General features: G+C 55.6%; 2 protein-coding genes across 2 annotated transcripts in view; both read left to right on the plus strand.

The window, feature by feature from the left end:
- The first annotated feature begins 1,620 nt into the window (after window positions 1-1,620).
- Window positions 1,621-4,787, plus strand: LOC128943170 (Krueppel-like factor 2). Its single transcript, XM_054286007.1, has 3 exons — window positions 1,621-1,718; window positions 1,974-2,949; window positions 3,734-4,787. Exons 1-3 carry the CDS (start codon window positions 1,626-1,628, stop codon window positions 3,907-3,909), a joined length of 1,245 nt encoding a protein of 414 aa, XP_054141982.1. The 5' UTR covers window positions 1,621-1,625; the 3' UTR covers window positions 3,910-4,787.
- A 5,515-nt stretch (window positions 4,788-10,302) lies between these two features.
- The window catches only part of DMAP1 (DNA methyltransferase 1 associated protein 1), a 30,109-nt gene continuing 24,718 nt past the window's right edge, over window positions 10,303-15,693 (plus strand). Inside the window, exons 1-4 of the mRNA XM_054285650.1 lie at window positions 10,303-10,341; window positions 10,714-10,869; window positions 13,418-13,509; window positions 13,898-14,093. Coding sequence (XP_054141625.1) covers window positions 10,768-10,869; window positions 13,418-13,509; window positions 13,898-14,093 — 390 coding nt within the window. The 5' untranslated portion in view covers window positions 10,303-10,341; window positions 10,714-10,767. The remainder of the gene's footprint in view (window positions 10,342-10,713; window positions 10,870-13,417; window positions 13,510-13,897; window positions 14,094-15,693) is intronic.

The following is a 15,693-nucleotide window of genomic DNA, read 5'->3' on the forward strand; positions in this document are numbered from 1 at the left end:
TAAAAGGGGGAAGATCTGAATTGTTGTTGTTCCACTGGATTACTGAAATAATTTATTGCAATGCTCCACCCTTATAATTAAAGCGCGGTGATGAAAGCAACTGGTAGAGTAGCTTTGGATTCAGAAGCGGCATGTGCGTGTGGTGTGTGTGCACACCTCACCTTTGGTGTTTATATTTGTTTTTTTTTAAATTGACTCCTTGCTTCTGAATAGAGCAGGCAACAGCCTCAGTTCTTAGAAAGGTATCTGGAGATGGACAGCTCCAGAGAGCAGGGAGACAGGCTCCAAGAGATAAGGGACATTGCTTCTCCAGCGCAACAGCAGCAGGGCCATTCCTGGTACTGGTTGGATGGGGGCCAAATGGAGAAGATCTTGCTGTGTGAGCCGGACAGGGAGGCAGAGAGCCCCCGGGGAGGCCTGCCCAGTGCCCTGGGTCTCTGTGCCATCACCCAACTAGCTAGAATAGGGTGGGTGACTTGAGTGTCTCCTTCAAAGCAGGATAACCACTTTGCATCCTTGTGTCCCCTGCCGTGGGAAGCCTTCAGGACAGCGCTGTCCCAGGGGCTGCTCAGGGTGGGCAGGGTGGGAGAGCCGGCCCACGTCCCCCTGTGCCAGGGCGGTCGGAGACTCAGCCACGGCGCTGGTCCGTAGGGAGGGCAGACAAACGTGTTGTGGGGGCTGTGGGGCGAGATGAGGCAATGTCGGCAGGGTGCCAGCCCCCGGCAGGGTCGAGGAGCAGTTATCTCGGCTCGCACACGCACCCTGCACGCAGCCAGATGCGAGCTGGTACGCTCTGTGCTGCTGATTGCCTCACCGACAGCAGCGGCGCGGGAGGACGCGGCTTCACGGGTGCGCTTACATGAAACGATTCGCGCGGGGGTGTGGGGGCACCGGGGCTCGGTTATCTGGTTCATCTCCTATGGAGGCACAAGCACACCTTTTTTGGGACTGCACCTTCGCTCGCTGACGCTCTCGGCGCCCCCGTGGCGAGTGTAGTGCCCGGCACAGTGGCTGAAATGCTTTTGCCTGTACGTACCCCTGCGCCAGGGTGCCTGTGACAGAGCCATTGCCATTGCCCCTGCTCCACTCGGGACAGGGTGCCGGGGCACCTCCGGCTTTGCCACCTACAGCCCCCCACCCCGCTCGTAATGTGGGCAAGTCTTGAGGGCGCCGCTGCCCCGTTCACGTCGCGGGCAGCATTCTGGCCTCCGCGACCCACAACAGCACCCTCGTCTCTTCTCCTCCGTGCAACAGTCTCGCAAAGCAGGGCAAAGCGGGACGTGGACACCGGGACGCGGAGCTCCCGCCGCTCTGCCCCGTCCTGTCCCGTCCCGCGCGGGCTCCGAGCGCGGCCGGGGCAGCGGCAACCGCCGACCCCCGCCCGCCGGGGCAGCCCCGCCGGAGGGGGCGTGGCTCGGGCCGCAGCAGAGCCAATGGTAAGTGGCAGCGGTGAATATCAATGCAGGCCGGACCAATCGGGGCTCAGCCATGCTGTTAACAGCTTAGGGGCGCGGGGCGGCGCAGAGCAGCGCTGCTGCCACGGGGAGCGGAGCGGAGCGGTGCCGGGCTCCGCGCACCGCGCTCCCCCAGCCCGCCCCGGCCCCGCTGCTTCGGCCCGGCTCGCCATGGCGGCGGCCGTGGACGAGAGCGCTCTGCCCTCTATCTCCACTTTCGCCAACTTGATGCCGCTAGAGGAGCGGCCCGCCGACATGCTCCACGTAAGCACCTGGCACCGGGGAGAGGGTGGCAAGGTGGGTACGGGACAGAGCGTTCCGGGCGGGGGCTCAGCCCGGCCAGGGAGTGGGGGGCGGGCCGCCTTCTCGCCGTCGGAGGGCGCCCCGAGGGCGGCGCAGCGCAGCCGGAGTGGTGCCGACCCGTCGGACGGGTTGGGGGGAGGCGCGGGCCGCGGTGTTGGGGCGGCGGGTGCCGCCGCAACCGTCTCCTGCCGATCCTGACGCTTCGTTTTCCCGCAGAGGATGCTACAACAGGATGGCCCTGCTGCCGTCAAGCGGGAGGAGGATGACTTGGGCAAGTTCGTGGACTTGGACTTCATCCTGGCGCACACCAGCAGTGGCGGGCAGGGGCCGACCGGCCCCAACTACCCCCTGCCCGAGACCCCCGAGAGCTGTGGCACCACGTACGACAGCGACGGCTCGTACTCCACTCCGGGCAAGTTCCCGGCGCCTTACCCCGAGGGCCAGGGCCACAGCTACGTGGCTGAGCTGCTCACCCCGGACCTGCCCGGCCACTACGACCCGCAGCGGAGGGAGTACACGGAGCTGCGGGTGCCCGGCGGCCCCCACCACCACCCTCACCCCCATCACCACCCGCCCCTCCACCCGGCCCTAGCCCGCCCACTGCCCCTGGACCCCGCGCAGTCCTTCGGGCCCCGCATCAAGAAGGAGCAGCCGGAGGAGCGCGCCTGTATGCTGGGGATGTCTGCCGCCGAGTACCTGGGACCGGGCGGCGGCGAGCACAAGCCACGCGTGGCGCCGGGTCCCGGGCCGGGACCGGTACCGGGGCCGCCGCTGCCCTACCCAGGCTTCCCCCACGGCCGCTTGGGGCCCCCCGAGGAGCCGCTGCCTGGCGCCGATCCCCACCTCTTGGCCGACCTGCCGCCCCACTACGCCGTGGCCCCGCACCGCTATGCGCCCCACTTCGCCCCCCAGCCGCCACCGCAGTTTCATGGACATTTCAGTGTTTTCAGGGAGCCCCTGAAGGGGCCGGGCCCGGGCCCGGCGGGGCTGCCCGGGCTGCTGGTCACGCCGCCCAACTCCCCGGTGCTGGAGTACTTCCCGGCCGGGGCTCCCGCCGAGGACTGCAAGCCCAAGCGCGGCCGCCGCTCGTGGGCGCGCAAGCGAACGGCCACGCACAACTGTGAATACCCGGGCTGCGGCAAGACCTACACCAAGAGCTCGCACCTCAAGGCGCACATGCGGACCCACACGGGTAAGGGCGCGCCGGGGCGGGGACACGCACGGAGGGTCCCGGGCGCGGGTACCGCGGCACGTGGTGAGACCCGCGAGCGAGGTTCCGGGGCTGGGAAGGGGCGTCGCGGGAGGTGACACCGGGAGTGGGGGCGTGTCGCGTGGGGAGGACCCCTGCGGTGGGTCAGGGAGTGCACGGTGGGTCCCGTGGTAGGGCTGTGTGAGGGCACCCAGGGATAGCCTGCATAGAGGCGTTCTGCGTGTAGGGCAGGGGGCAATGGGGATGGCCCCGAAGTGCTCAGAAGGACCCCTTGGTGGCGCTGGGCAGGGACACATAGGGACCTGGCATGTAGCGAGACCACTCTTGTGGCGCCTCCAGTTGCTGGTTTTGGGGCCCGGGGGGGCCTGAGGTGGTAGGACTGAGGGACATGGAGATACTCTCTACTTGGGCTAGGGACAAACAGAATAGGGGACATACTGGGGGTTGTACGGTGAGACCCTCTGGCCGAGCTGGGACAGGGCACACGGTGCCAGCCCACAGCAGGGGACCAGCCACAGTTTAAAGTGAAGCAGAGGCACAGAGGAGGGGTGCTCTAATGGGGCAGGGATGCCCAGAAAACACATCTTGGCACATGGGGAAAGGCAAAAAAATGGGGGACAGAAGGGGAAAGAAAGCTGAGCAGGCAGAGGTTCGCAATGGGCCTCCCATCCCTTTGAAAAGGGGATGCTGGGTAGGGTAGCCCAGAACTGAAGGCACAGGGAGGGTGGGAACCGACAAGCCCACTGACACCCCCTCTCCTCTGCAGGCGAGAAGCCCTACCACTGCACCTGGGAAGGATGTGGCTGGAAATTCGCCCGCTCCGATGAGCTGACCCGCCACTACCGCAAGCACACAGGGCACCGGCCGTTCCAGTGCCACCTCTGCGAGCGGGCTTTCTCCCGCTCGGACCACCTCGCTCTCCACATGAAGCGGCACATGTGAGCGGTGGCTGCGGCCGGACTCGATGTCCCCGGAGCCAGCTCACGGTGTAAATAGTGTCGGGCCAGGGATGGCAGTGGGGAGCAGCCTGGCCACCCAGCCCCCTCCGCTTGTAGTTGATAACTAGTTTTCTCCTCCTGCTCCTGTGAGAGCTGGCCCAGCCAAGTGGTGGGGAGGGGCTGCTTTGGGGATGTACGTGGGGAGCAAAACTGCAAGAAACATCTGCCCAGTCATCACCACTCAGTTCCCCATGCCTGGAGGGTTCCCCCCAGCCAGGTACCCAGTGAGTGGGGGAGCTGGTGCATAAAGGGGTCTGTCCCCAGAACTCCTGGCTTGTATTTGGCATCAGCTTAACCTTCTTCCCCCAGATTCTGGCACCCCCGTGGCTCTAGGGGCTGTGGTGGCTGACTCTGGCTGCTTTTTGGCTGGAAAGCCATGCCAGTTGGGCGAATTGGTTGTGTTGCTGGGAAATGGGTTGCTGGTTGTCTCGGTTGTGATCATCAGAACAAACCTGACCCAAAGCCCAGAGTGGAAGGGGTCAGGGTGGGATTTGACTGGCTCATGGCTATAAAGGTTTGCAGGTGTTGGCAGCACAGCGTCACCTTGCACAGAGGATAGGGAAGCTCCTGTCACCAGCCTGGGACCCCCCTGGCCATTCCCAGTTTTCCACTCGAGAGCCTAAAATGTCTCTCCTGGCTCTTGTCTGCTTTATTTTGTCTTGTTCTTCCCCTCAGGATGACACCAGGTACTGCTGCAGCTGCCTTCCCCATGCTGCTTTTTAAAATTTAGTATGTAAAGGACAGTGAGTCCAGCTATGAATGCCCAGGTCTCTGCTATACTTGAAATTTTTGTAGGGGGGGGGATAAAAAAGAAAGCTCAAAAAGAAAGCTCAAAAGAAAATGAGTCTTTTTATGTGCAGCTTCTGCAAAGCAAGTTGTAAATTAAACAAAGCAGTAATATATAATGTTTCTCTTTTTTTTTAATATATTTTTTCCAGCTGGGAACACAGATGAGTCTCAGCTTTGGGAAGTGCACTGTTCCCGTCTGTGTATATTGTTAATTAACATTTCTCTGCTTGGGCACGTTAGGTCTCTTGCACTCTGAAATGTTACTTTTCTTTATATGCAAACTGTTGAAATATTGTGATCTGCTGTATAATAAATAAACAAGATGTAAACATGAAAGAGCCAGGAGAGTTTACTTTAAAGGTTTCTTCTAAGAGGAGAGGGTGAGGCTGAGCTTGTTTGTCAGTAAATATTTACATCGATGTTCATTTCTGCTTAAGTTAGCTGCGGAGGATCGATGGGGAACGCCCAAGCCTCGGCATCTGAGTAGCATCTCCTGTGCAACAGCTCTTGAGTCACCTCACTTCCCTGTGCCTCAGTTTCCCTAATCTGCAGATGGGGCAATTGCGGCACTGGGATGGTGTGACTGGTCCTGCGGTGAGTCATCTCCGAGGAGAATGGCAGCCGAAACTCCACTGAGAGCCCTTCTGGTCCTGAATTCTTCCTGAGCAGTCCTGTCCTGCTGTGCCTCACAGTGGGAGCTCTGCAGTACTGGCCTTGTGGTCACAGCCAGCAGGGAGGTTGGTGTCAGCTGGTCCTGGGTGCTGTCTCTGCTGTCCTCCTGGGGATGGCCTGGCAGCTTGGCGGGGTTCAGGTGCTTGAGGTTTCCCTGCGTTAATAGGTGGTGACTCAGCACAAGCATGCTGGCAGGTCCCGGAGCTCAGCAAGCAGGTCTGGCTCCATCCCTCCCTCCCTCCCTCCCACAGCTGATTACCTGTGATGCACGAATCCCTCTGAAGGCAGGAACTTGTCCAGACCTGACACCATGCTGGCAGTGCAGGGAGCACACAAGCTGTTTGATGCCCCGGCCCAGGGTGGTGGTGGCAGTGGCTCCCTCCTGCTGTTCATCTCTGTAACCCCCAGCAGCTGGTCAGGGCTGGAGGGTGCCCTGGGGCTGCTTGCCCTGCAAGTGGAAGTGGGATGTAGCTGGGCTGATCCCACTCTTTCCCTCTCAGATGGGAATGGCAGAGCAGGTCTGATGTTCCCCTGAGGAGTGGCTAATATTTTGGTGTTGGACTCTGTTCTGGGACCAGCACCCACCCTTGTGGTCTGCCCTTGAGCCGGTACAAAAGCATGAGTGATTCCAGGCAGGGTGGCAGCAGCTTGGGACATCATGTTCTGCCTGTAGGCCTGAGATCAGGACCACGGGGCTGCATCCACAGGTGTCACAGATCCATCAGGTTCAATCACTTGTCCTTTCCACTGCTGTCTCCACCCTCTGCTTGCCCCACTTTCTGAGAGGTGCTTGTGTAGGGGTGACTGTGCTGGGACACATGTGGTCTGTGATGAGGTACTGGGGGTGTCTTGTTCCTGAGACCACCAGAACCCAAGGACAAGGCTACAATGCCAGGGGATAGCTGGGGCAAAACTTCTGCCTCTTCCCTGGAAACTTGTTCAAAACGTCACATGGAGGGAGAGGGAAAGGTGTGGGCTGTTTGAATTAGCGATGAGTCAGGCTGGCAAAGCCAGATGGGGAGAGTGCGTGCCTGCGTGTTTGTGTGCATATAAGTAATCTCTGGCTTTGTGTTTTTATTATGATTATTATTTTTATTTCCAGGGGAACGATGAATTTCTCCAACCATCCTGTCCCACTGGAAAGGCTGGCTCTGCTGTCCTGTCCTCCCTAAGCATCCTGGGAGCTGGAGTGACGGTTCACGGCTGTTTTGAGGTTCAGCTCTGAGATCAGAGCACAAACCAGTTCTTTCTCGCCTTTCATCATTGCTGTGCCAGGGCAGGAGTGAGGTCCGGCTCTGCTGCCACTGCCTACACAGGGAGGCAGGAGCAGGGGAAGGTGCTTTGGGCTCCTCCAAACAGATCTGCTCTGGGTTTGCTCCCCTGTGCCTGGGGCAAGGCACTCCTTCAGGCACATGATGGGGCACGGCAGCCAAATGGACCAGCAATGCTGGGAATCACCACTGCATGGCTGGGGAGGAGTGGCTGTAGTGGAAAAGACAATTACGGTTAATTTGTTGTTAATAAAAAACACCCTCTTCCAATTGCCTGGGCTTAGACACACTCTCCATTGGAGAAGGGAGGCCAGTCCTGTCCCCAGTAAAACCTGCCCTGCAAAGTGATGAGGGCAGCAAGAAAACACCTTTGGCAGCACTGAGGGAGGCACGGCTGGGGTGCAATCCCTGTGGTGTGTGCACCTGCTGTCAGCGGGAGAACCCTAAGCTAGGCCATGTCTTCCTCCCTTCCTTTTCCACCTTGGTCACTTCCTGTCAAAAAGGACCCTGGGAACTGCAGAGCTCCCTGAAACTTCTGTAACTCTTTAGCCCCAAGGTTTTGGGGTACAGCTGACCTGGTCCAATGAGGAGGCAAGGGAGTAAGGGAAGGAGCAAGGTATGGAGAAACACCTCCCAGCAGAAGTGTGAGTCATGGCCACAGTATGGCCTGGCACCTGCCAGTTGGAGCAGGGCCCTGGGGTCTTCAGAGCTGGAGAGGGGTGAATGAGAAGCTTGAGTGGGTTTCTGTTGTCTAGGGATGACCCAGCTCATGGGGGTCCCCCATGCTACAGCCAACAGGTCCCACAGCTGGTCTGGGAGGGTTGATCCATAAGGGAGAAGGTGTGTTGCAGATTTGAGGGTTTCTTAGCCAGGGCTTGACCTTCAGGATGCTGCAGTCCATGGGGACAGCACAGAGCTGGGGAGGGGACCAGAGTGCTGTGGGTGGGATGCAGCCTGGGTGCTCCAGGGTGGGAGGATAATTTGGGGATGCTTGGAAAGGCTGACACAGACCATTCCTCACCGTGAGGCCAGAGCTTGAGTCCCTAGGACCAAGGTGTCTCTGCTGAAGTCTGCTCCCAGGGCTTGAGTCTCCCATTGGAGGAGCAGTGGGAAGTGCCCCATCTCTGCCATGGGGGGAAGGTCCAGCAACCTGTCCCCGTGTCCATGCTGCTTGGGGTGGCCAGGTGCCACGATAACGGGGCTGTGGCTGTCACCGCACCCTTAGGAAACATTTGGCTTCAGGCACCTGAAGCCCCGGGGAAGCGATAACTCCCGGCTCCCTTGCCCTGCCTGGACCCACGCCTGGCGCTGTCGTGCCTTAGTCACACACGGAGAGTTTTTCCACTGCCGGGCCCCAGATAACCTTCTCCTGCCCCACTGGCCACAGTGTTTGCACTTGTCCTCCTCCGCTGGTGCCAGGCTGGGAGACACACACGCCCTGAGCTCTGGTCAGAAGGCACGCACACCTCTGGCCTGGGGCCACCTTGGGTCATGCCTGGCAGCCAGGGCAGGGGTAAAGGGCATGAGGTGAAGTGCATCCTTCCCCAGGTGGGTGAGGAGCTGGCCTGGAGGGAGCCTTCCTGCCAGGGCTAAATCTGGGGGCGCATCTCTCCCCCAGTTGCTTGGTAGCAGATCACTCTGGACATTCCTGGTATCCAGGACAGCTGGAGGTGGGTGATGGTGTTGCAGTGACAGGACAGTGATGCCAGCGTTCCAGGGCACAGAAGCGCTGAACTCCCTGTCGCTGCTGGCTTTCCCTGATTCCCTGCATTCCCTCCATACTCCCTGTGCCCTGGCGAGGCAGGACCCTGGTGGTCAGATCTGGGCACAGGCCCAGTACAGGACTCTCAATGACGGGCCAGGTACGTGACTCAGCCTTCCAGCCTTTCCCCTTTGCTCTGTGCTAGCTTGGGGATGCAGTGGCCATTAACAATAACTCCAGGCCAGAAACAATAACTGCGGGCCCCCCTGAAGCAGTGCTAATTGCTCTGCTGATGAGCCCATTAGCAGAAGCACCCGGCTAATGTGTTTCACCTGCGGGTCCAAACAGCTCCAGGTGGGACACAGCTCCCGAGGCCCACTGAGGTGTGGGGGAGGCAGGCCAACAAGTGGGAGATATAATCAAAAACCAGAGCTGAATGGCCCCATCTGTCTCAAGGCTTTATTTTTGGAACTGGTTTTTGTTTTCTTTAAGTGCCGTTTTAACACGATGAACGACTGCGAACAACCGAACAACCCGTGGCAAAAAGAGAGGCCCCGTTTTTGGTATTACAAAGCTGTCCATGAAACCGCAGTGCCAGGCTAGCCAAGCAGGCAGAGACCGCAAAAGTTGGGAGAGCCTTGTGTCCTTCTCCATGCCCACCTTGGGAGAGTATGGACCCCACTTCCCGGCCAGCTGTGGCAAGAGAGCAAGGAAATGTGCTAAATATATTATCAATGTCCACACACACTGATGGGGGAGGACTTTGGTAGATGAGGCAGAGCTGAGAGCAAATAGGGCAGGCAAAACCTCAGGATCAGCTTTGTCCTTGTGGGAAGGGTGCTAAAAGCCATCCCTTGTAGTGTGGAAAAGGGATTAAATACTTTCTGGGGACAACAGATGGTACTCTGGGGGTGTCACCAGTTCCCATTGTGGCACACAGGCATTGTTTGTGCCCTGCTACAGAGGTGATGTGCCAATCCTCGTGGGAAGGGCTCACCAGCAGGATGGGAACGATGGTAAATTCAGCACAGCCTGGCTGGCAGTGAGGGATTCCATGCAAGAGCAAGTGGGGTTCAGCTCATCCCAGGGCTGCAAGGAGAAGCGATTCCCCTCAGAGGCGCCCCTCTCCTGGGGTGGCGGGCAGGTCCCAGTGTATCTCTGTGCCCTGTGCAGAAACCATCTGCTTCAGGCGAACCCCTGTCAGGCAGCCGTGCCCTGCCTCGATCTCTCGCAGGAAGGTGATTCACCTGGTCCCACACCACTGTTTGCTCCCCTTTCCTTCTTCCCCCATCTCTTCCCACAGGGAAGAGGAAACAGGACATTATTATTAATAAAACTCTCGCTCCCGGCTGCCTCATGTGAGCCGTGGCTCTGGCTGGCTCCTGGCACGGCTGCCGGGGAGAACGGGACAGGGCAAAGCCGCCAGCGAGAGCCTCGGGAAAGGAGACGAGAAAACTCCTGATGAGAAACCGGGGTCGGCCCTGGGACCCCGGGAGAGCAGCGACCATCTCAGAGTCCCCGCGGGAAGGGGGTCGCGGCAGCTCGGGGTACGGACGGCGCGTTCGCGGCGCCCCCTCCCCGCCGTCGCGGGCCGAGCTCGGAGGCGCCGGTCGGGCGCGGCGGTGCTGCCACCTCCTGGCGCGGGAGCGAGCTGCGCCTGCGGCGGGCTCTGCGCCCTGAGCGGGGCGAGGGGTGCCGGGACCCGGCTGGGCCTGGGTGCTACCGCAGACCCGCGGGGACAGCGGCGCCGGCGGCCTCGGGTTAGGCGGCCACGACGTGCCAGGAGCGGGACTCGAACCCGCCATCCTTCTCCCTCACCCCCGCGCGGTGCGTTCCCCAAAGCGCTCCGGGCACTTCCGGGCGCCTCTTGGCGGGAGCGGAAGCGGCGCTGCCCGAGCCGCCGTATGCGCCGCACGTCCCGGTGGCCGCGGAGCCGGCGCCGGTGGGTGCGCGGGTCCCGCTCGGAGCGGGGCGGCCGCGGCCGCGCGGGGAGCGCCGCGTCTCGCACACCCTCCCGCGGGCCTCCCGGGATCCCCCCGCGGCGCTGCGGGCCGCGGGCGCGGCGTGCGGAACCCCCGGGACCCGCCGGGTGCAAGGCCCCGTTGTTGGGCCTGGCGGGGGGATGGGAGGCGGCCGAGGGGGGTGTGTGTCTATGTAGATATAAGTGTGTGAGTGTGCGTGTGCACGGATACGCGTGTGTGTGCGCGGATATACGTGCGGGTATGTGTATACACACGCAGCCACGCGTGTTTGTATGGGTCCGGGACACCCCCGCGGGAGTTAACCCCCGACCCCCGGTTTCCCGCCCTCCCAGAGCTGGAGGGTCCGGACAGGACGGCGCAGAGAAGGCCAGAGGGCAGGCGGAGCCATGGCGACGGGGGCAGATGTACGGGACATCCTGGAGCTGGGAGGCGTGGAGTCAGAGAACACGGGCACCATCAACAAAAAGGACATCATCAACTCGGATAAGGTGAAGTGCAGTGCCCCGAGGGGCTCCTGCGTGATTCCTGGGCACTCTCTGACCTTGCATGTGGTGTTTGGGGTGAATATTGGAAGAAAGGATGGAATTAAGCGTGTACCTTCTTAGTTACCTGTGCCATGGCATCTGGTGTGGGATTTAAGCTGGAGCTGTGTAAGCTGTGTCCTGCTGAGCTGGGCCAGGCTGCAGGACATTCTCAGATGTGTTTAAAACTCTCATTTTGTGAAGTATGTAGCCCCAAAGCAAATGGAAATAATACAACACAGTCTTGTTTTAGAAGACAGAAAATATTGTCTGACTCGACTGAATGACAGAAGTCTTCCAACCTGTGTGGGGAAGGTGTGTGGCTGGGGTTTGGGACAACTGGGATGCATTGCCTGGGGGAATGTGGCAAGTTAGTGAGCTCTGTTAAGGATGTGTGACGTGATGTGCTGCATTCTGTGTGGTAATGTGCTACAGTAACTTGTGTTCTGTGTTTTAAATTTGGGCAGGGTCATGGGCGTCCCATGTTTTGCAAGGTGTTGGGAAGGTCAACTTAGGAGTAGTTATGGGATGTGGAGGTGCTTCGAAATGAGCTCTCTGGTACAGATATGGTCTGATTTGAAGTAAAGCCTGTGTATTTGGGGAAAAAAATCAAAACAGAACTGAAGGAGAGGCACTGTGGTTTCACTGCCCGGCTAGGGCACACAGTGTAATTGGTGTGATGGAAAACCAGTGAGTTTCAGTCATTTAAAGGCTGAAATGTTGGAATTGCTGGTCATGGGCTGTGTTGGTGAACAGTGGCTGGTGAGCAGCCTGTTGGCTGGATTCAGCCTGAGTGTTGCCACTGAGTGTTTGGAGTTGTGAGTTCTTTTGGAGTTGTGAGTTCTTTTGGAGTTGCGAGTTCTTTGATTTAAATGGGTCTGTGTGTTAGGCAGCAGAGAGCCAAGGGAGTGCTGGGTGCTGGCTGTCTCTTTGGAGCAGGGATGGTTTTCTCCTCAAGGTTACTGTAATGGGAAGAGAAAGGAAGGGAAGGTGCAGTGAAAAGTTCTGGGAGGCATGCAGGAGGGATTGAATGAAACATTCTGAATTTCTGCAAAGTACAGAAGTGAAGCCAAACCAAAGGTGTAAGCTGTTATCACATGGAGAGTGCAAAGTTGCTCATAACAGTGCAGCTCTCAGGAAATAGATCTGTTCTCAATTAGAAAAGAAACAGATTGATGTCTTGAAATCACAGGAGAACCATGAAGTACTTTCCAGTCCATTAGTGACTGAGAATGTTAAAATAAAAATTACTAGGCATAAAAACATTTAAATCAGCACGACCAAGTAATTTGTTCTCAACTCCTAAAAGGGCTGGCTGAGCTGATCTCTGGCCTTCTGATATTAACTTTTAATAAATCTGGGAACTTTGGGGGAGTTCCAGAAGCCTGTGTTCATACAGGGTGTGTGGTGACCTGTGGGTAGCTGCCTTGGTTGGCCTTACATTGCTGCTGGGCAAAGTGATGGACACACTAGAGAGAGGTGCTTGGTTAGGGATGAAAAGGTGCTGATATAATGCATGTCTGTCATGAAATTTTATGGAAAGCAGCTGTAGTCCAAGATGACAGGGACTTATTTTTTCAGTGGAATCTTAAATTTGCTTGATAAAGGTGACTGTATGGATTTAGCACAATTTATGATGCAATGTTAGTTTTACTACTGAAAAATACTCTGATTTAAAATTTGGTAGTGATATAGTAAGCAAGTATGTAATAGTAGTGTCTGGGGTAGTAGTTATAAAGATGGTACAGTTAGACCAAATGCTCAGTAAACTTTTCCCTCTTAAATGAAATGTAACTTTTAGTGTGGCTGTTACTGTACCTACCTGAATCCAAAGCTGGTCACCTGCTACAGTTGATTGCTGATAAACTTGTGTATGGGTATGAGCTGGGCTGTGTCTTAGAGACCATCAGTTCTGTCAAGGGTTTAGGGGCCAGGTTGAGTTTTGTACACTGAATTTCTCTTATGAGGAAACTGTAAAAACTTTGTTTGCTGTGTAAATGGGAGAGCAGAATTTTGAGGACCAGAGAACTTTGGTAGGTGACAGTGGGGGTTTTGCCAAGGGGCTACTGCAAGGGTGTAATCACAGATGGTAAAAACTGAAGCTGCTGCAGAACAAAGTGACAAGAACTATAAAAAGCTGGGAAGACATTTCTTACTTGAAAACATAGAGAATCACATAATTAAATGCATTAATACCTCTGAGGGAGGACAGTGCTTGCCTAGTAAGGAAAGACTTAATGCACCAGCCCCTGCAATCTACAGCCAGATGTTCAGCTGGGAATTTAAGTGTGTTATCAGCAAGAGCAAATGTGGGTACTGGTCAGCCCTATCACTGAAAGTGGGTACATTTTGTCTGTCAGTGTCTTCCAGCAGGAATAGGCACTTTCCTGGAGAAATTCAAGGTGTCTAAAACCAGATAAAAGTAAAAACCATCACAGGGCACCAGGTTATACAGTTTTAGTGTTCCCTCAGGAATTTCTACTTCTGAATCTAAAGTGCAATTTTTTTGTTTCAGAAAAAATCCAAGAAATCCTCAGAGACATTGACGTTTAAGAGGCCAGAAGGAATGCACCGAGAAGTTTATGCACTTCTCTATTCTGACAAAAAGTAAGAGCACGTGGTCATCTGTGCAGGTTGTGGGGTGGCCTGGGCTTTTGGTGGCAGGGCAGCATCCTCTTGAAATCAGGGGCAGTCTTGTTTCCCAGATTGATTCCCCTTTGTGCTCGGCCCATGCTTGTGCTCTTCTCTTAGTCATGGACAGTGTCTGTTTTCCCTCTTCTGAATTTGAGGGGTTTGCTTGATATAGGAAATTAATTAGATACAGGCAAAACAGTCTAATGCAGACAAACCAGTGCTCTTAGCCTTCGTATCTAATTCTTTCTTAATCTCAGCTGGGAATAGCACCTGCTTTTCTAGCTGCAAAAAGAGTTCTGAGCTTGAAATCTCTTTGGGTTTGCTTCTTGCTTCTCATCACCAGCACTTTTCTCCCCCACAGGGATGCACCTCCGCTGCTGCCAAGCGACACAACTCAGGGTTATCGAACAGTCAAAGCAAAACTGGGCTCCAAGAAAGTGCGGCCTTGGAAGTGGATGCCTTTCACCAACCCAGCGAGGAAAGATGGAGCCATGTTCTACCACTGGAGGAGGGCAGCAGAGGAGGGGAAGGATTACCCTTTTGCCAGATTTAATAAAGTAAGTGGGAGCACTTTCAAACAAAAGCATGTGAACAGCAGCTGGAAAATACCCTTCAGTCAGTTCCTTGGCTGTCCAGATGGGAAGTTGGTTCTTTCAACACGTGAAGGCTGAGTTATATTTGGTAATTGCATTTTGAATTGCAGCATGACCTGCAAGCTTGTGACCATGGACTGATGTCTCCGAATCATTCAGGCAAAGCAGGCTTTGTATGTGGTCAGAGCTTGGTAGAGACCCTGGTGTTTCAGGTGTGCAGTCATGGATTTGGTGATTTGGTGAGGGGAATTCGTGATACCTACCTCTGTTCCTGACCAACATCCTCCCCCTGATTACAGGCTCAGGATAGTAAAAGGTATTCTATTCTGAGTGAGACATAAAAGTCAGAAATCTTGCTATTTTGCTCAGTATGAAAAAAATGGCTTGAGCTTCATGGCCAAAAAGGTGGCTTGGAACCTCTTGGCCAGATTCCAGCACAGATGCTGAATTACTTTGTGTTCCCTCTGAAATTGCTCCCGTGGTATCAGTGTGGTGCAGTCCCCTGTTCTTTGCATCTTACATTAAATTGTCACAATGTGTTGTTGTAATCTCCTGCTGTCTTTTGTCCCAGATGTATCTGCTTTGAGTGGCTTTGCCTTTTATGTGTATGCACAAAGAAAACTACATCAAGATTTATACTTCAAAGTCAGGACCTCCAAAGTTAGGAAGGAGCAGAGTTAGGGTGCTTCCATAATGTAATTTCACTCCCTTCATGATGCAAATATGAAAGAGTGAGAAAACCGTGTGCTAACACGATTCCACAAAAGCTCTGCTTGTGTGTAACCGTATACAATATTTTAAGTTTGTAACCCACAGAGCATCAGCTCTAACAAAGCTTGGCTTCCTGCAGAGTTAAGTGGTTGGTTGACCTTATATGTTAGAAGGCTCCAGCTCTGACTGATGCTTTTCCTGTAGCTGGGACATTGGTAAGAGCCTCCTGTGGTATCTCTTCTCTGATGTCTGGGGTGGAAGTCTGAAGTATGACTCACTTAGTCAAGGCACCTACCTAGCTGTCTGAGTGAAACTTTGTGAGGCTAATTGTCTCTAAGACTCTACTGCTGGAACTGGTTTTGGCTGAGTTCAACTGAGTTTATCAGAGGGGGCCACACATCACATCTGGGTGTTTTAATTACATGATTCTCGTTTCCTTAACTTTATCAGGTACTGTGAGCTGACAGGCAGAAGAGCCTTCAGCAAGGCTGTAACCTTTAGATTAGTGATACAGACCTCTGCCATCTGCAAATGCACAATTACCTAATATCAGGAGCAAGTTGTTACCCTTGTGGTGCTGTAGTTGAGAAAGTTGAAGGCACTGATGAAGAGTTTTGCAGATATTTGCTTTATCAGAGGAAACTTACCTACTTTTCCAGACTCTTGTGGGTTTCTTCTCACATACTTGATACCTCTGCCTGAATCTTTCTCTCCCCTTGCCATGAGCCTGTTTTCCTGTGTAGTCTGTCCTGTTGGTCACTCCAGCTCTTTAACCAAGCTCCTGGGTCACTGCTCAGTTGCTTTCCCTTTTCTCTGTGCTTCCAGACTCCAGTACAATTCCCTCCTCTTTGCT

The sequence above is a fragment of the Melozone crissalis genome, unplaced genomic scaffold, assembly GCF_028551555.1.
Source record: "Melozone crissalis strain CALT ecotype California unplaced genomic scaffold, PUWL_Pcris_2 ptg000045l_1, whole genome shotgun sequence".
Taxonomy (NCBI): Eukaryota; Metazoa; Chordata; class Aves; order Passeriformes; family Passerellidae; genus Melozone; species Melozone crissalis.